Source organism: Mesitornis unicolor, unplaced genomic scaffold (genome assembly GCF_000695765.1).
Source record: "Mesitornis unicolor isolate BGI_N332 unplaced genomic scaffold, ASM69576v1 scaffold7745, whole genome shotgun sequence".
NCBI lineage: Eukaryota > Metazoa > Chordata > Aves > Mesitornithiformes > Mesitornithidae > Mesitornis > Mesitornis unicolor.
This window is the reverse complement of record NW_010186125.1, coordinates 50,529-70,508: the sequence shown is the minus strand read 5'-3', so window position 1 is coordinate 70,508 and position 19,980 is coordinate 50,529. Positions and strand designations below refer to the sequence as shown.

General features: G+C 37.8%; 1 protein-coding gene across 1 annotated transcript; it reads left to right on the top strand.

The window, feature by feature from the left end:
• Positions 1–156: 156 nt before the first annotated feature.
• Positions 157–19,758, top strand: WDR1 (WD repeat domain 1; the record flags this gene model as incomplete). Its single annotated transcript, XM_010185043.1, has 14 exons — positions 157–356; positions 4,231–4,321; positions 7,198–7,345; positions 8,744–8,924; positions 10,799–10,876; positions 11,531–11,611; positions 11,730–11,963; positions 12,797–12,884; positions 14,181–14,337; positions 15,000–15,087; positions 16,252–16,362; positions 16,759–16,932; positions 17,933–18,077; positions 18,384–19,758. Coding segments are annotated over 14 exons (1,886 nt in total), but the record flags the coding sequence as incomplete, so codon positions are not given.
• Positions 19,759–19,980: the final 222 nt, after the last annotated feature.

The window sequence follows — 19,980 nt, the reverse complement described above, 5'->3', positions numbered from 1 at the left end:
GAGAAGCGACGTGCCGGGGTGGGGAGGGCGGCGGCAGCGGGGAGCCCCGCGGGCTGGGGGATCGCCGGGCGGCCCTCCGCCACCCCGGAGGCGGACGCAGAGCCGACGGTTCCTTGCAGCCTGCTGACAGCAACAAGTGACCGCGCCTGCCAGCAGGGCGTCTGCCTGCTCGGCTGGCGTCCGGTAACGGGGAGGAATTAAACGTCTTATTGCCCCCTTCTCCTTTTCCCGTAGAAAAAGTGTTCGCCAGCCTCCCGCAGGTTGAACGAGGCGTTTCCAAAATTATCGGTGGTGATCCTAAGGGCAACAATTTTCTTTACACCAATGGAAAATGTGTCGTCATCAGGAACATTGATGTAATGTATCCTAATTTGTTTTCTTTCGTAGTATAGAGCTTTTGCTACGTTTCATTTTTTTTCTCAACCCCTCTCCTTCAATAGCTTGTGCTTCGTTCACACTTAATGATTTCAATTGAGGTCACAGATCTGTGATCAGCAGCAGGGGAATAAGCAGGGTGCATGACTCAGGCGTAAAACCTTGGGCAGCAACTGTAAAATCCTGTAGAAAATCTCAGTGAAATGTGCAGTTCTCTCCCTCTCTTTGCATAGGATTTATAGTCGAGAGACTGGTATGTTCTGGTTGGCCCTGTTTATTTTCTTAAGTCTCACTGTTAGAAAGTTAAGTATTATGTTTGTCTAATAAATAACTCTTCCCTTTTTGCTGTATTGGGCATTTAGTTAATAGGAGAAGCATGCAAATACTTGCAAACACTTATCTTTAAATGTATTAGTCCATAGCTGCCTTTTTCTGCTTCCCCCCCGCCCCTGCACTCCAGAAATCAAAACAATTGTGAGTTGCATGACTCTGGCAAGCTGTCTGTTGAGTTTTCAGTCCTGGTCACAGGGAAGTTTTCTCATTGATTAAATATTAGAATGCCCCAGTTAATGTTCTCAGTGGTGTGGAGTTTTGGGCTTTTTTTCTTCTCTGGTGGTAACCAGAGAAATGTTAAGCGAGTTATTTAAATGATTTCTTTTCAAAGATGGCATCCCTTTGGGAAGTATGGAGGAAGAATTACATGTCTAGGCTACTGTCTTGCTACTGGTTTTTAAAAAATACTTTTCTTCAAAGTAAATGCTTGTTCTTTAGAAAGTCAAATTCTCCCCTAGATTTATTTTCCTCTTACTGCAGATTTGGCCCGCAGTGGGGAGGGCAGCAGGTCATACCTCTCTGGAATTTTTAGGTCTCCACAACAATGGATTTGTTTATGGCTACTTCTGTAAATCGCCTTTGTAAACTGAATTTTTGTGAGCTATTTTCCTGATTTATCTCGTCACCCCCACTATATTCAGATATTTCTTCATTGTCATGTTACAGAGTAGCAGAAATGCTACTGATAACTTTATTATTTGCAGATTTTTTTGTTAGATAACTGCTTAAATTCATCCACTTAAAACCAAAAATGAGCTTGCACTCTGGCTTATATGTTTCAGTATAATGTCGTAATAGTGTTTCATTCCTGGTATCAAGAAAAGTTCAGTTTTCTGAAACCAGAAGGTCAAATTAAATACTGTAATGGCACAGTGTGATGAGAGAAGAGAGAAAAGCCACTCTGCTTACATTACAGTTTTTGTCCATGTTATAGATTGTGACCTCCTCCTTTGCGCTGTCATTAGTGCTCATCTGACCCTACTTGGGGAGTTAAATTGGGAGAAAAACATTTGCTTTTATCTTCCTGAATCAGCTCACTGAAGATTTGTCCAGTGCAAATGTTAGTCCCAGCATGGGTCAGAACGCAGCGTGTGTGTCAAGGTGGGATTGTGGGAATTCAAATTCAGGCTGTTTAAACTCTCAAGGGAAGTTGAGAATGGAAGTCATAAAACCTTCAGTTTTATGGTATAATTCATGCCGATAAGCAAACTTACCTAACTGGCAAGAAGACAGCCTGCTACTGTTAATAATTGAAAGGTGATGCTCTGCAGACAACTACAGAATGTATCGTAGCAGTGACACAAAGTGACCAAAGCCTGTGCTATGGCTTTTGTGTTGGAGAATGCTGCAGTGCATTCGTAACTCGACGTGGAATTGTGTCCACTCTTAGCAGAGAGCCATGCCTTCTCTTAATCATATAGACATCTCTGTAATAGTTTGCAAAAACCAAATTAAATGCTGGGAGGTCCATCTCTCTATGAACAGTTCTTCAATGTGATAGTTGTACTCTTAATTTAAAGAACAGGTAGTTAAAAGGTAGTGATCTCTTTTCTCCTAAGTCTAAAGCTATCTAGTATTAGCTTATTAGTGGTGATGAATATAATGTTCAGGGTTAATGCTTAATCTTTGAGCTGAGCTAGAGACTGAGAAAAAGTACTGGAACAGTACTAGAATAGCACTGTAAGTCAGAAGGACTAGTGATATTTGTAAGGTTTCATACCCCATTAATATTTTATCGTCTTAACGAATCTAAACCTACTTTGAAACTTGGAACTTCAACTGCTCACTTTCATATGTGGCTCTGGTTTCAGTGTTTGAAATAACCCACATAAACTCACTGTTCTTGTTGAATCTGGTATTAGGTACTGCATTTATCCCAGCTAACAATGGATTCTTATTCTAAAATCTCTTTAGAAGTGAATTTTTTTGGGGTCGTGATATGAAAGACACACAAGTTAAAAAAACTGACTTTACAAGCAGAAATAAACAGCATTTAAATTGGTAGCTCTAATGTATCACTTGGTTTCCTGAGTCTGTTTACTGTATTTTAAATTTGAGACTCTGTTTATTTGTTTAACCCCTTAAGTTAGTCAAAGTCCAGTCTCTTCCTGGACTTTTGGAGATTCTTGCTGTAAAATAGTAGCTGCTGATGTATGCCATAACTAGCAAAGTGTGAGGGGTTTTGAGCTCCCTGAACTTCTAAGTGATGCAGCTGTAGTGTGGAGAAAACATTATCTTGTCTTGTTTAGATAAAATCCAGTTGCACACAAAATGGAGAGTGACATGCATGCTGTAAATGCAGATGATTGTGACTTAAGTAGGGCTATAATGCACTCAAGCTATGTTGAATGAAAAAGAACTGCTGCTTGCATGAGTAAGCTGTATTCTGTCTCCTGAGATGTAACAGTACTGCAACAGCAAAAACTCTTGCAAGCAGGAGACTGACTGCTTTCTCGCACAGAGCAGGTTTGTTAGTTTTTCCTGATTGGATGGCTGAGTCATACCATAACATCAGGTGGTTCTGGTTTGGTTGAATAAATCTGTATTAATTATAGCAGTTAAAATGGACTTTGGTTTTGACCATATGAGTTGAGTTTCTGGAGCTGGAAGATACCTGCTAACTGATAGAAAAATTTGTCTAAGGGATAGTGTATTACTCTTTTAGCATGTATGCACTATATTTGGAAGATGTGCGGAGTGGCTTTTTTATACAGTTAATTTGAGAGCAGATTCTGCCTTGATGTCATCCTTTTTTGATTTGTGTAGCACCTCCGTAGTGTAATGCTACTGATCTACTGAGGCACTGAGTCAGTTTTATTGTCAAATGTGAAGCATCTGAAAACATGTTCGAGACTGAAGAGATAAAATTATGATGGAGTGGCAGTGAATTTCTTTCAGAATTCCAGTACAGCTCTTGATAGTAGGGAAAATGTATTTTCCTGTGCTAGTCTACTAGCTTTTTAACCAGATTGCAATCTGCAAGAAAGAGCAAGCCTTGCACACCTCGTTGGTTACTAACTGATCTTGAGTACATGGTGATGATTAACAGCCATGCAATATGGTTAACCGTATGCTTAATTTTCATACTCAACTATAGTAGAACTTTTGGGTATTTGCTGCAATGCACAGCTCATGTTTAGTATTCTACTTGGGTAACTGCCGTACCTGGGCTAACGCCATAAAAAGAAAGCCTATGCTTGGCCTTTTATTTTGGAGAGCATTTTCCTACCTTTCAGCAGATACTGGAGAAGAAAGGGTCACAGCAGTCCTGACTGTTAAAGGAAATACTTTATTTGTGTCCGTTGTTAGAAATTGTGTTGTTTTAGTGGTACTGGACAGTAGTGTTCTGCAGTGTACTGCCCTTCTTAGTTTTAGACAATAGCTCTACTTAAGCTGGAAGGAAAGGAGTGAGAGGAGGAGTGCAAGGAGAAATTCTGAATTTTATCTTTGAATGTCTGATTTTATTCCTTTGAAAACCAGGAAATACAGCTTAGTAACTTTTTTTCTCCCCCTTTAAACTAGAATCCTGCTATTGCTGACATCTACACTGAGCATGCCCATCAGGTTGTAGTTGCCAAGTATGCTCCAAGTGGATTCTACATAGCGTCTGGAGGTAAAGTATCAGTGAGCATGCTGCATGAGATATATAGACAGAGCTGTTAAAGTACTGGATGCAAAGCTTACTGCAAAACAGAGTAGTAACACTGCACATTTGTGTACAGAATATACATAGTCCATGTGACATGCTTCGATGGAAGTATGTATACATGCCTGAGGGGGGAGTGATTTCTGTAGTTCTTTCTCTAGCCTTTTTCTAAACAGTGGGTTTAGTGACATGCTCAGTCTTTTTAAAGTTTATTATTTAAATCGGAAAGAACCTGAAAATTAACTTTAAATACTTAGTGTGAAGTGTTAAAGAGAACAAATCTTGTTGTAATTCATTACTTGTTTACATGCAGTAGAACGAAATGTTATTCTTGACATACAGGACCCTTGTTTCTGTTTGCTAATGAACTTACATACTTTGGGGCATGCATGGGATTCTAGAAGAGTGTATACTCCTTTCTTTTTTCTTCCCCATTCTTCCTGACCAAACTGGGCCATACGTGACATGATTTTTCTTATACTTTTAACCTGAATTAAAAAAGCTTTCCTTGGTAAATTTAGCAGGCAAAGAGGCTGATTCTCAGTTTCCATGTAATGTATGTGAATCAATAGGTTGAGAATGGGTAACATAAATTTCTGTAGCATGAATGTCCTGAATTGATAGCAAGAATGGCTGCAGGTTTTGATGACTTACAAAGAACTAAACAAACCTTTTTTAGTAGAAGCTTACTTCAAATGTATTTTTCAGAGGAACTGGTATACAGTTGAAGAATATTGATAAATATAATACCATAACTTCCATTTCTTTAAAAAAAGCAGTTAATCTATGATGTGTGTTTGTTGGTTTTTTAATGTGCTTGCCATTGTCAATTAAAAACATTTTAGAAGCAAGTAATGTGCCCAAATACATAAAAACTTTATAAAAAGGATATATCTGAAAATAAAAGATACTGGATATGAGCCCCTTACAAAGGGAGTCGAGTCATACACAGGTCTTGATATAATGGGAGTTTCCCTCTCAGCAATTTTAAGGGTACAGTGTTTTTAAAAATACATCTTTTCAGTACTGGAGAAGCTTTTAAGAAAGGAACCAGAGCCAGGATTTTCTTGGCTCAGTCCTGTGTGTGGACCATATGTCAAATTAAATACTTTCTTAGAATCCAGTTTGCATTCCTTATTCTGCAGACTTGGTGCTCTAGGTTTGTGCTGTACTCAACCCTCAGAATACTCATCTATTTTGTTCTTGTAGATTTCCAGTCCTCTGTAAAAGAACAGTAATAGGTACATAGCCTGATCTGTGAATAGGTTTTTCATTCATAATCAGTTTAAGGAAGCTTCTTGCTCCTAGGGAAGTATTCATTTGACTTTTTTTCAGAAGTTGTCTGTCATACCTGACTAAATGAGTTTAGGCTGCAATATTTCCCTTAAAAAGTAACTTGTGTATGTCATTTATAAATAGCTTTGTGCTACTGCTAAGCATAGGGTCTGAAGATAGTATCAGGCTGTTTAAGCTGTTTCTAAGTATAACATGTAAGATTCATTTCTATATCTATAAATCTGCATTAGCAATTCAGCCTGCATTAATACTTCATGTGCTTGATGAGATGGACCTTTGGCAATATGCTTTGTGGCTTTTATGGTAATTTCTCTTACTGCAGTCATAATAGATGTAGTAATGGGAAATAACACAAAGTTAAAGCTATATGTGTCCTATCTATTAGTAGATGGAGCAAACAATTAAAATTCTTCTCCAATAACAAATTCTTTATGTAAAATGAAGGATTCTGCATCTATCCTTTCAGCAGAAGTGGAGAAGATGAGTCCCTGATCAGGTTCCAAAGATACAGAATTGCTGTATGTTTAAGTTAAACTGTAAAAATGCACCAACGGAACTCAAAAACATTCTGCTGAGGTAAAAGGTATCTATTTTAGCACATGGTTTATTCTAAAACAGTGACTTTTACGAAGGGTCCAATAAGCACATAATTTGCTGTGTGAGTTTCATCAGAGATGTGTAAACCTGTCTGTATAGAACAGTTCCTCTGGTTACAATGCTGTACCACCATAGTCACTCTGAATAGAAGCAAGCTCTAGGGCTGTGTAATACTGAGAGGAAACAGTGACCAAGGAAGCTTTCATTTTATTAAGTCTTAAATTATGACCTGTGCTATGTGAGCTGCTTGTGATATTACCATTTTCAAATACTCTGTTGGATTCTTTTGGGTAATCTGAGTAGTGCAGATATCCACACACAACACTACTTTTTCTGTACAGAAGCACAAATGTCAATGAGTGTTCATGAATTGAATTCTGTGGGTAGAAGTCTCTTTGAATGCTTACTTATACCTGGTGTTTGTATGCAAAACAGGTTTGTTTTGAATGTACAAAAAAGCTGAGGTATGAAGTTTAGTGCATCAGCCACTGTCCACTGAATTGCTCTCTTATTGTAAACATAGGGCAGCTTAATTCCCAATGAAGTGTGAGTAAGCCATTGTGTAACTGGTCAGGAGGGGATTTTGGTTTTTGCTGGTTTTTTTGTAACACAAGATACTTAGCAAATGCTAGTTGACAACATTGGAGTTCCTACCCTCTTCCTCTGCCATTTTTTCCATGTGTCTTGTTTGCCAGACTTGGCTCCATGTGTTGTATTTGTCGCTGCATGTCTTGAACCTTAATATGCAGTTGAAAACATAATTCAGTGAAACGGATGCAGTCTTCAGTGTTCCTAAATCACGTGATTTGTTATGATTGTAATAGGGTAGGAGAATAGGTTCCCAGTACAAGTGTTCAGTGTAGCTGAAAATTTGTATCCTGGCAGATTCCCGAGTCATGTGACCAAGTCATGCTGGAACAACAATAGTTATATTCTATTTAATATGGCAGATGTCTCTGGAAAGCTGAGAATCTGGGATACTACACAGAAGGAACATCTACTGAAGTATGAGTATCAGCCATTTGCAGGAAAAATAAAGGACCTTGCCTGGACTGAAGACAGCAAGAGAATTGCTGTGGTTGGAGAAGGAAGGGAGAAGTGAGTAATTCTTTTGTGTATGTGTGTATATACAAACTTATACTGTAAACCTCTGTATTCTAACAAAGCAGATTCTTAGCAGAAAGCTTTTAATTCTTTAAAAAGAGAAGAAAATCATGGCTTGTTCCCTATTTATACTTCAAGTTGTGCCATTCTGCAGCAGAATTCTTTATGCAGTATTTGACAACTGTAAAACTACTTGGAAAATAGTTTTATTAGAATTGCTCAGCTTTAAACTGTGTGGGTCTTGGTTTTTTTTTCTAGAGGTTGGTATTATGTTCAGTGATAGCTGTTCAGGATGCCTTTTGGTGGACTCTTTTTTGTTTTTTTTGGAGTGGGGAAGAGAACTACAAGATAATTCTCCCTCTTTACCCCCTCCCAATTTGAAAGGACATGATTCAATAAGAGTGAAAAAAGTGTATGTTAATTTTCTCCCTCACCACCACACCCCTATTTTTAGGCCTTATTATGGTAATAAAATCACAACCAGTTGTCCTTGTCTAAGTGAGGTCCCCATTACAGTCAGGTTTATGTCCTTTAGTGTTTAAAGACTGACAGAACTTTAAGGCAGAGTCCAGACCAAGTAGTCTTACATCTAAAGGTTTGGAAAACATAGTGTGGCCCTGTTCCCTGGCCCCCTGCACCATTATTTTAATTGCCATCATGTATTGTGTCCTGGTATTTGAGAGATTCTTTGTCCTCCATTCCTCCCTCCACCCCCACCTGCCCCTGGGTAGATATTATGTAAATTTGTTCTCCTACTTCAAAAAATCTGCCAGTTTCCTGTTAACTGGCTATACTTTCAGTCTAGAATTTTGCTCAAGTGCTTCTATAGAACCCCTTTTGAATAGCAGTGCTCTGGTGATTTGATCCCACTGTATTGGTTATACTGACTTTTCTTGTTTTAGGTGATTTAAAGTAAGAACTGACAGAAATGCTACTGTAACTCTTATTCCTTAAATCTTTAAGTAATAATAGTTGACAAAGTGATGGTACCCCATCTAGGCTAAATAATCAAATAAATGATCCGATGTCATTGTTATCCTAGCTTTCTGCATTATGTGTAGTGACTAGGCAGACGGAATAACTTACTGCTTTCTTTTGTAAACTGACAGACTTGCTGAAGAGTATCTTTTGGATCTCTGAATTTTAGAAGGTTTATACGTAAAACTTGCTTGTCTGTCCCCTTCAGCAAATGTTGCCTATTGAAGATTAGATTCTCTCTCCAGCAAGATCCCAAATATCCTTCAGGGAACTATGATGCACTTGCATGAGATTAACAAAATGACCTAATTTCTTTTCTTTAAGTGCACTCAAATCTGCTGTTCGCGGATGCTCAAGGAGTTAATCTACATGTAACTTCCATGAATTGTAGTTATTGTATGCTCTTCTAACTAGATTTGGAGCAGTGTTCCTGTGGGATAGTGGCTCTTCTGTTGGCGAGATTACTGGGCACAACAAAGTGATCAATAGCGTGGACATTAAACAAACAAGACCATATCGTCTGGCAACTGGCAGTGACGACAACTGTGCTGCTTTCTTTGAGGGACCGCCATTCAAGTTCAAGTTTACATTAAGTGTGAGTTTAAGTTCAGTTGTGGCTCTGTTAAACTGTGCAGCAAGTTGACTAAAGCTTTCCAGCAGGCTTGCAGTTCTTGTCAGAACTAGCTGTTTTAACAGAAGTTCTTAGCTTTCCCTTTTTAGGCATAGTTGGTGTCAAGTGGCCTTCTTGAACCTATATTTGAGTATAACCGAAGGCTTGTTTCAGGCCAAGAAAACTTGAATAAATGATTGGTTAAGAAGAAAACCAAAAGCACTCTTTCTGATTTTTTTTTTCCCCTTTTAGGGGGGAAGGGGGGGAGTGCTCTTAATCTTCCATAACTGAAGAAGTAGGATGTTTCATTGGCTCTGATGCTTTCTGAGCTCTGATTCCTGGTGCAGACATGCACAGAATTTCTTAATACTCTCCAAGGTGCTTAGTTCAAGAAATGCAGTGGTGTGAATGGAATTTTCCAACCTGCTAAAGAGTGATCAAATCTGAACTCAGGGCAGCTTAGAAAGGGTGAGTGTAGATGTTTGAAAACAACTGATTTCTACAGCAAGGAATGGGTATGTAACTTGTGTGTTCAGTTTTCTGTTTCTGCATTTCTTTTCACTTTTTGTTTCTTATTCTACTAGTTAAAATCTCTTACGTAAATGAAACAAATCCTGGAACCACCACATCTAAGACATTCATTGTTAGATGATGCCAAAGAAAATAAGAAAACAAAGGCTTCTGCAGCTGTTTCTGATGGCAGAAGACCTGTCTCTTGCCTCGAAAAAAACCAAAAACAACCTGTTGCAGAGATACTGGATATTATTGCAGTAGTAAATGTTTAGTTCCTCCTTTATTTTTAAAAACACGGTAGTAGGCCTTTTATTTTTTTTTAAATATATGCCTTGAGTAGTCTTCATACGCTGACTTTAGTAAGGATTCCATTCCAGTTCTAGAAAAGGAATTGTTTTGAGCTCTGCAATCCAATGAAGTGATGTAGTTGCCTAATATATTGCTGAACTTAAGTTGATACTTGCATTTTGCTAAGCTGGTTCTTTTGGAACTCTGAAGTCTTGAGTTGCTTACCAGCGCTGCTTAGACTGGTATATGATGCAGTCTTCCTTTTAAAGTGGTATTTGAGTTGATGTATGGAATTCTGGTACAGGCTGTTACATGGCTCAAATTAGAGCTTGAGATATCATCAGGAAAAAAAAAGTTAAAATCTGTAGTTAAAGAAAGTAGGCTAAAACCTGCCTTTCATAATACTAAAAATAGACTCCAAAGTCTCTTTGCATGGAAGCTTTGCCCTCATTGTGGTGCTTCCCTGTTTAACATGCGTTTTCTAGTTAGCATGGTTTGAATAGTCTCCTGTTTGTAAATAGTCTATTTAGGGAGCATACATCAGTATTGCCTGGTTACTTCACAGAGTTGCCACTAATGCAGTCTCCCAGAAATGTAATTCCAGTAAAATAATTTATTCTTCATGCTTGTGTTTTTTATAGTAAGAATGTTAAATTACTCTTTTGTGTATAAAAACTTAGTTGCACAATGAAGAAAGAGTCAAAATCTGGAGAACGTTGCAGAAGAATTTAGTGACCAGAGGGGAAGAATCCCATGTTTGCATCTAGGCTGCAGCTGAGGGGGTTTTTTTACCTATCCCTGAAATCGAGTAATTGCTCATGTGGTATTGTGTGAAGTTGTTTGAACTACATCAGTATTGATGTCACAGTTTCTTCCCTGGACTGTTCTTGATCCCCATCATCCTCTTCAGGTAGATGCTCTGTAGCAATTCTCTACAGCAGGCATCTTCAGCACAGCTAATTTATGGCTCTCATGTGAAAGAACTTCATTGTTACTGGATTATTTGCTATGTAAAAGGTCTGTTCTTTTGTGTGGTGATTCTAACTTTTCTACTACAGGACCATACGCGGTTTGTGAACTGTGTGAGGTTTTCTCCTGATGGGAACAGATTTGCTACAGCTAGTGCAGATGGCCAGGTAAAAAACAAGGAACTCTTTTTGCAGTGATTTTAGCATAAGATTTTTTTGTGCGTTTTGGAGTAGGATTAGTATTGTAAAATCCACATAGCTTCTCTTGTCATGCCAAGAAATGACTGACTTAAACTTATAGGAGGATACTTAAAAGCTGTAACAGCTGACTTCAGTCAAACTGTTCTCACTCAGCTTTTTTCCCCATTCCATCTCCCTAGCATATTACCTCTCTTGCGGATTATTTTGGCAAGAACATACTAGACGTTTGGAATATGTGTGTCATTGTTATGATCCTGAGAAGCCTGTCTGAAATACCAAACTCATAGATAGCAACCCAGCTCCACGTGGCTTCTCTGCTGATGAGGGCAGCTGCAGGAATCAAAAATGTAACATCTTCCAAAATTTCAAATGTTGGGATCCAAAATACAAAGTAGCTTACTGTGATTATTTACAATTGTAATCTCATTTGTTTAGTCTTAAGTATTAAATGCACGAATAGGTGTCTCCTCTTTGAAAATCCAGTGTTTGATAAACCTGCAAGCCTGCCATGTAACAAAGTAATGATCTGTGCAGTACAAGTAACAGTGTTTCAGTTCTTCTTGTTTTTTTTCTGTTACTGCTTTACCCTGTTAGTTATATGTCTGTGTGCTCTCTTTTAAGATTTTTCTCTATGATGGGAAGACTGGAGAGAAAGTCTGTGCTCTTGGTGGAGGCAAAGCTCATGATGGAGGTATTTATGCTGTAAGTATTAATTCATTTGTACAAATGGTCTGAAGTATTTAATTACAAACTTCATGGACTGTGAAGTCTTTCGATAATAAATGCATTTACTATCATGTGGTGACACTTGTTTTTACAGATTAGTTGGAGCCCTGACAGTAGTCAGTTGCTTTCTGCGTCTGGCGATAAGACTGCTAAAATCTGGGATGTTGGTGCTAATTCGATTGTCAGTACTTTTAACATGGGATCAAATGTGCTGGATCAGCAGCTGGGCTGCCTGTGGCAGAAAGACCACTTACTGACTATCTCCCTGTCTGGCTATATCAATTATTTGGACAAGAACAATCCAAATAAGCCTTTACGTGTTATAAAGGTAGGTTAAACTTCTGTTGTTACACCAGTTTCTGCAATAAATGACTTGTTGGTTGAAGCTGTTTAAATGGAATATAACTTAAAAAATGGTTTTGTTAAATATAGCATTGCTATACAAGCTATGTGTGACTGCCTCTTGCAAGTCACAGGAATTAAGGAGTTAAAATGTTATATACATGACAGTGTGCTCTGTGCAAATACACAGACTGGCTTTGGTTTCAATTACAGTTATCAACTTGTCTTTCGTAGCAGCTTTTAAGTATTCTTGAGGTGAGAAAAGAAATACAGCATAGCTTGAAAACTACTAGGGGTGTCGCATTCTACCAGAGCTAGTGTATTTGAACAAGGTGACTAGGGTTACTGTGTAATCAAGCTTTAATTTTAGGAATCAAAGAGTTCGCTTACACAGCACTCTCATGGGAACTTACATTTTTACATGAACTAGAAACAGCTGTCCCAGATTCTTGCTATTGCTTCTATAATTCTGTCAGTTGCTGTGGGTACATGACCATATTTAGTCCTCTTCCCTGAATCATAAAGTACCTGAAAAGTTCACTTTGAAAAGGCCAGGACAGTATTTTGACCCAGCAGGCTAATAATGATATTCACAGTGACTATTCCTTTTTGAGGAGCGGTAAATGGCAATAGCAATGCTGCAACAGTTAAATGATGGCACCATTCATTAGTGATTTGTATTCTGGGTGATTTTTAATGCTTGTGAATAAAATTAGATGATGTCTTCTGAATAGCCTGTAGTTCTTCTCAAATAGGTTTGATTTATGTATGTGTTAAGATGAAAAATTGCCCATCAATAATTATTTGTCTCATTCACAGGGCCATAGTAAATCAATTCAGTGTCTTACAGTGCATAAAAATGGTGGAAAGTCCTATATTTACTCTGGAAGTAATGATGGTCATATTAATATCCTTTGAATGATAATGATATTTGTTGCAGCTTTATAGTCTGAGTGCTCATTAGGAGGAAAAAAATTAAAGCTTTACCAAACAGAAAAAGTTAGGTTTATTGGACAAAAATTAATATTTTATGTCTGAAACAGTATATTTTGCATTCCCTCAAACTTGCTTATTTTATTGATTGCCCTTAAACCAGCCTGCTAAATATAAGCCAGTTCTTAATTTCCACTTGTTGCTTCTTTGTGGTAGGCAGATTGTTAGTATGGAGGAGCAAGTAAATATATAAATTCACCTCTTGTAATTTTCCACATGTTCTGTCGGGCATGCAAAATATGTGTTGCTGTCTCTTTCTGTTACATGCAGTAGATGGGTAGATCTTAGCATGTGCTAGAAGTCATGAATCTTGTGTTTTAGATGTTCAGGACAAGAAAAAGAAACTCTTGTTGATCTCTCTCTGACCCGTAAACATACATTTCTCTTTACAGTTGTGTTTCTCCCAGCTGTATTAAGGTGTGTTATTGAAGTTCTATGACGCATTGATTGTTTTATTTATTTAGTACCCCAAATGTCATCAGCCTTTCTCACTAAAGGGAATGCGTACTTCTTTTGAGGCTCTATTTCAGTCCTTTTGGTTTCTGGAGCAAAACACTGGGAATGCAGCCTCGTTCCTGGAGGGCATGTTAAAGGATGAAGCTGGGATGTTTGCAGCTAGAAAACTGTTGGCTTTTCTTCAGCATTCTGAAGCCTATAAATAAAATTACAGTCCTCCATCCTGCTTTCCATGATGCATTAAAATGGTGTCACAGAGGCATAAAACGCTATAAATAAAGGACCCATTTCTTTGAAAAGCTGTAGTGTAGTGTTAATAGTTCAAAGTTATATTAACATATAAGACCAGGGAAAGATGATGTTGCAGGACTCCTAACTATAATTCTTTAAGAAGTATTTCCTTTTCTCAAACCTAATGCTAATTGTTCCAGTATTTGCTACTGTTTATGGTAGGCCATTAAGCTCATTACAGAACATCAGAGTTTCATTTAATAGGTACTGTGAGGCTGTGAGTTTTGTTGAACACTGATACAGGTTGAACAAGGAGACTGTAGAGTCCTCATCCTTGGAGGTATTCACAACCCACCTGAATGGGCAGCTTGCCATAGCTGGCACTTACTTGAGCAGGGGTTTGGACTAAACAATCTCAAGAGGTCCCTTCTAGCCTTAGATATTCTGTCAGTTACTTCACTTTTTATGATGCTGTATGTGACTGCACCAGTATCTCCAAATGTTCCTTAATTCTGTTATGCACATTACTGGGATTCTGAAACTGGAGAGAATGATGGCTTTTCTGGGAAAGGCCATACAAACCAGGTTTCTAGAATGGCAGTGGATGAAATGGATCAGCTGGTCACCTGCAGTATGGATGACACTGTGCGCTATACCAACCTTAGCAAGAGGGACTACAGGTTAGTTAAAATGCTGTCTTTTATTGTACTATAGCAGCCCTTATTATTTTACAGCAAGAGTTTTGTTTATTTAAGTGGTAAAGGATTTTATGCTGCAATTTATTCAGGTTTTAAGTTACCATGGAAACTGTAGGAATTACTCTGTACCAACCTTGCACATTTCTGTGACAACAAGAAATGCATCTGAGACTCTTTCTGTTTGTCTCATCACTTCCACGGGTTAGATAGAGATCTGCCTTGTACTCGGTGGCTTAGTTAGGGGACTGTGGGAAGGGTGAAGGGTTTTTGATTCATAAATACCCAGGAATAGTGGTAATAAACATGGTTGGGGGGGATGGGACATGGATATTTCTTCATGGAAACCACAGTTGAAACAAAAAACTTAATAGACTCTTATTGATATCACCTAGTTAATTAAAAAATTATAGACTCTAGTAGCACTGACTTTCACTTTGAAGGTATACTACCTGATCAGTGCTCTGAACAGTAAACAGAAACTTTGCAGGTTATTTAGAAGAAAAGAAAATGAATCTTTAAGTTATGCATATTTTTGATCGTTAGTGGGTGATCATTTGAACAGGCCATTTTAAATAATGGTAGGCATGGAATAACTTCTTTTGCTTTGTCCTTCCTGCTTCTCCACATTGCCAATCTTCCTCCAGTGGCCAGGATGCTGTGAAAATGGATGTTCAACCAAAGTGTTTAGCTGTGGGTCCTGGTGGTTATACTGTAGTTCTGTGCATTGGACAAGTAAGTATTAACTCGTGGATTATCAACACAGTTTTTGTGTCACTAATGCTCTATATGGTAACATAATGGTTTCTGACAAAATTATTTAATGTAGGATCGCATCTACAGAATTTTTTTAATGAGAGCTGTGGTGAACATAATCAAATAGAATACTTGATTCACTTGCCGTTCTGCATCTTGTAACAATTCAGCAGTCTTAATGCATAGACTTTAATTTCATGTGGTCCTTTTTGTGGATGCATCTGAATTTGTTACTATCAACACAGCTTTGTGCTGGAAGGTTACACCAGTCTAAATTGATAAAAGGGCAAAAAGAGCCATGTTTTGCTTAGCTGAACAGAACACCAAACAGGCCTGTCTTGACTGTTGGATAAAAGTGCATCTTAAATAAAATCTCTCGAGTATTGACTGTAAAGAGCTCATGAAGCTTCTGTGTTGCTACTTCAAGTTCATTGGTTCTGTTTCCTTTCCCTGTATTTCTCCTGTTTTTGGAGAGGGTGAGCCAAAAAAAAATAAAGGACAGAGGTGTAAATCAGAAAGAGTAATGCAGGAAAGGTATCTTTATTCTCTCAAGTACTGTTGTGACCTGTAAGAAAATTTGTTATCTTTTATCAAAGTAAGATTAGCTTGTAATGATTTAAGCCTTTTGTATGGATGCTGGTTTTATGTTTGGGACTGTCGGTGGTGGTGTCCAAACCCGTTTTCCATGCGAGTTACAGTTCCAGTTGTTCATAATGTAGAACTGGGTAGGACGGAGCCATTAAAATGTAACATTGCAGTATTAACTTGCTACTAATTTCAGCCTGTCTGCATTCCTTTAACAGTGAACCAGGAAAGGAGTAAGCATTACAAAAAACACTGGTTTGTCCATGTTTTGTGTTCAAACCAAATGAGGTGAAGCTGAGGGCAGTAAAGTATGGCCCTGCACTACCTAATTTAGAGCTCATAAGTACTCCAGTACCGCAGATTAGTTAGCCACTGCACATAGGCATTTCTTTCATTGGGGCAAGGGGGGAAGCATCTATTCCCTTAAGACCAGAATATAGTAAACTTCTGAGTAATCAGAGTGAATTCTACTTATGACTGAGCAATGTACCTTAGTCATTGTTTTCTGTTAGATACTTTGAAGAAGGGTCGTAGTAGTTTCTGGTTTTCTATTTACAGATTGTCTTGATGAAAGATAAGAAAAAATGTTTTGCAATCGATGACCTTGGCTATGAGCCAGAAGCTGTAGCTATTCACCCCGGAGGAGGTACAGCAGCAGTGGGAGGAGTGGTAAGGTTGCGCTTCTTAAGACTATTACTTCGAATGGAAGCATTTTACATTAGTAGGTATGTTGTGTTGAGAAGTAGTAGGTGGCAGTTTGTAACAACAACAGTATTGTGACAAGTAAGCCATGTGTAACTGGTATTCCTGGGCTTTCGTTCCCCAGGTTCTCCCACCATCATGACCTAATGTCTATTTCATTTTTTTTATCTTGTATTTGCCATTTTTAAACTGTCAATTTGTTTTTACCCAGTGTATGCTTAAAGTAGGTAAGTTCTAGAAACTGGGTCTCTTAGTATAAGCACTACCAGACAGAATTGATGCAAAAAGTTCCAGAAGCTCAGTAAGTCTTCCTCTCTGTTGTAAAGTCATATTTATCCCTCTCCCTTCACTGTTAATTTGCAGGATGGGAATGTCCGTTTGTATTCAATCCAAGGAACCTCTTTGAAAAGTGATGATAAATCTTTGGAAGCTAAAGGTCCTGTTACTGACTTGGCGTATTCTCACGATGGTGCCTTTCTTGCAGTCTGTGATGCAAACAAAGTTGTCACTGTCTTTAGTGTCACCGATGGCTATGCGGTAAGAATTGTAGCAGAAGTTTTGTTTGTTTAAAAACAAATTGACTGGCATCTCATGTCTAAATCTGTTGTAGTGAAATAGTGTAGCTGGTGAGACCTAGTTAATCATTGATGTATATGTGGTGTTTCTGTGACTCTGTTTACCTGATACTTTGTGTTAGGCAGCTGTGAAAAGTAACACTATGTCAAGCCTCGAAATCATAAGATTGGGTGAGGAAATGGTGGCTACTGGGAAAACACTGAAAACCATCTAATAACAAACATATAGTTAAATGGGGAGGAGTTTGATTTCCACAGGCTAGCAGGAGTTAAATACAAAAGATTACAAAGTATGCAGGTTCCTTATCTGGGTCAGCTGAATGTGTGTGCTTAGTGTGTTGGGTTTTTTTTTTTTAAAGGAGGGAAAAATATCCCTAAATTACTTGCATGCCTGCTAGAGAAGGTGTGTACATTTTTATAAAATGGAAAAAAATGCAGACTCAACTTGATAAGAGTCATGCAGTACAATAAAATCTTATGAAGTAAATAAAGCACATTTGGCAATAAAACTTTTCTGGCTATGGCACACAGTTCTATGGTAAAACTGCACAGTAAAAGGGATACATTAGGGCAGTGTATCTTACTGTGTCCCTTTGATCTAGTGTATTTTAACCAAGAACCAAAAAATGGGCCATTTCTGCTTTTCAGCCAAACAATTAATATGTGTATCAGCCTGTGAAGTCATTAAGCTTTGACTGAAACTGAAGAAAAAAAATACAGGATGGCATTCCACAAAAACATTTCATTTTCTAAGTAAAAATTGAAAGAATTTCCTTTTTAGAAACATATTCTTTTAAAAGCCTCTAAGCAAGAAGTGACTTGGTGCATATGCAGTTTACAGATCCAACTTGCGTGGAAAAAGTCTAAGCATTTTTTACAAAAAGTTTGAATATTAAAAGCCAGTGATTTCCTGAAGCAGCTTAAACTAATGAAATAACACTGTATCTCTAACTTTCAAATAGGAATATAATGTCTTTTATGGACACCATGCAAAAATTGTTTGTATTGCCTGGTCACCAGACAATGAACACTTTGCTTCTGGAGGCATGGACATGATGGTGTATGTTTGGACCGTAAGTGATCCAGAGACCAGAGTCAAGATACCAGGTATGTTTCCTTCGGAATCTTTTGAAAGTTGCTGGTAGTTCTTGAAATACAACACAATACCTGCTTTCTAGAACCTAATTACAGGCAGACATACGACTTTGAATGTTCCCATACTAATGTAGCTTTTATGTTAATCTCTATCTAGCTACAACAGCTAGAAATCTCTTTCCATTGTTTTGTAGTCACTTTTAAAATGCACTACTAGTATTTAATGCATCTGAAAAATCACATTTGGAATATGTGCTGAAGTTATTTTGTCAGCCTAGCCCTCCTAATTCTTTTCTGTTATTTCTCACTGCCTTACAGATGCTCACAGACTACATCACGTAAGTGGTTTGGCATGGTTGGATGAACATACTCTAGTAACAACATCCCATGATGCTTCTGTCAAAGAGTGGTCTATCTCCTACAATTGAAATAAGCCGTCTCTTTGGAAGGACCTAATCAGGGACTAGAACTGCTGCAGTGGAACATAGCATTTCTCTCTTAAAGAATCTGTATTGGCCTCTGGGTCTGCTATCATATCCTCATATCTTTACAGGGTGTTCATATCTGTAATTAAATGTACTTTGAAAGCTTTAGCCAGTAACAGTTTGCACATGAAAAGCACTTAAATTATGTCTGGAGCTTAACCTTTGTGCTGAACATTCCAGAGGCAACAGCCAAGCAAGTTGATGTGAAAGGTTCTGTTATGAAAGATTCACACTCAATCAGTTCTTTTCTAACCAATAAACCTGAGACTGTACAGCATGAGAGTAATACTTCTCATTTTTTCTAATTACAGAACATTTCTGTACTAACGGTCATAGTAAGAGTATTTAGTTGTGATCTGAAACCAATCAAGCTGTGTGCAGCTACTGTATATTGCTTTGCTTCTCTGTACTGCACCAAACTGTTGCCTCCGAATTTTTTCTCCTCCAGATAACAAAATGGGGTACATACATAATAAACTTTTTATGTATTTCATGTCAAAGCTTTGTGATTTATTTTAAGGTGGAAGTGTGGGGTTTTGATGTATTTACTTACTGTTGTGGGTATAATGTTTACAAATAAGTGGTGTGGCAACTTCTTGCTTCAGAAACACACTTGTTAATTTTCATGAATCAAAGATGTCTGGTCATTTCAATGTCAAAAAAAATCATTCTCTTTCAAAGATAAAAATACCTTCTGTTTGAAGGAGGAGAAGCATGTTATTGTTTAAAAAAAAAAAGTACTTTTACCACCTTTTTGAAAATACAGGAATTAAAGTGAAGCATTGATATGACTTGAAGTTGCTGTGTTTGCTGAGTAAGTTTTATGCCTTTGCATGTGCAGAACAGTTGCATGGAAGCTGTTATCTAATGCGAACAGAGAGTGATCTTGTGTTTAGTTCCCTTCTCACACTCTACAACACATTTAAGTGATTTGAAGCTAGCAGTCCAGCAGCAGTGGAGGAGGACACTCTGATGCAAATTAGTAGGAATATTTATTACCATCTCTAGTGGCCAAAAAGTTTTTTTTTCTCCAGAACTTTGGAAAACTTTTTAAAAAAACCTTTGCTAACTCTTCATCACCACCACCTCTCCAGTGCACTTTTGTTTTTATTAAGCTTTCCTTTCTGTGTGGACTTGTGTGTTGTTTTTTTTACCAATTATATTTCTTATTACAATTACACAGCAAATAAAATGCTTTTGCTGCTTCTCATACTGTGGAATATTGCTCAATTGCTGAAAAAAATTGCCTGTCAAAAATGACTTTAAAAAGACACTTCATTAAAGGAAAAGCATTGGTTTCTTTTTAGGAGTGGTGATCAGATATCTTCTTGCATGCAAACCAGCATATAGCTTAAAACAGTTGATGTAGGTTTTATCTAAGGAGAGTATTCTGCATTGTGTGTTCTTTGTGCTTACTACATCTATTAGCC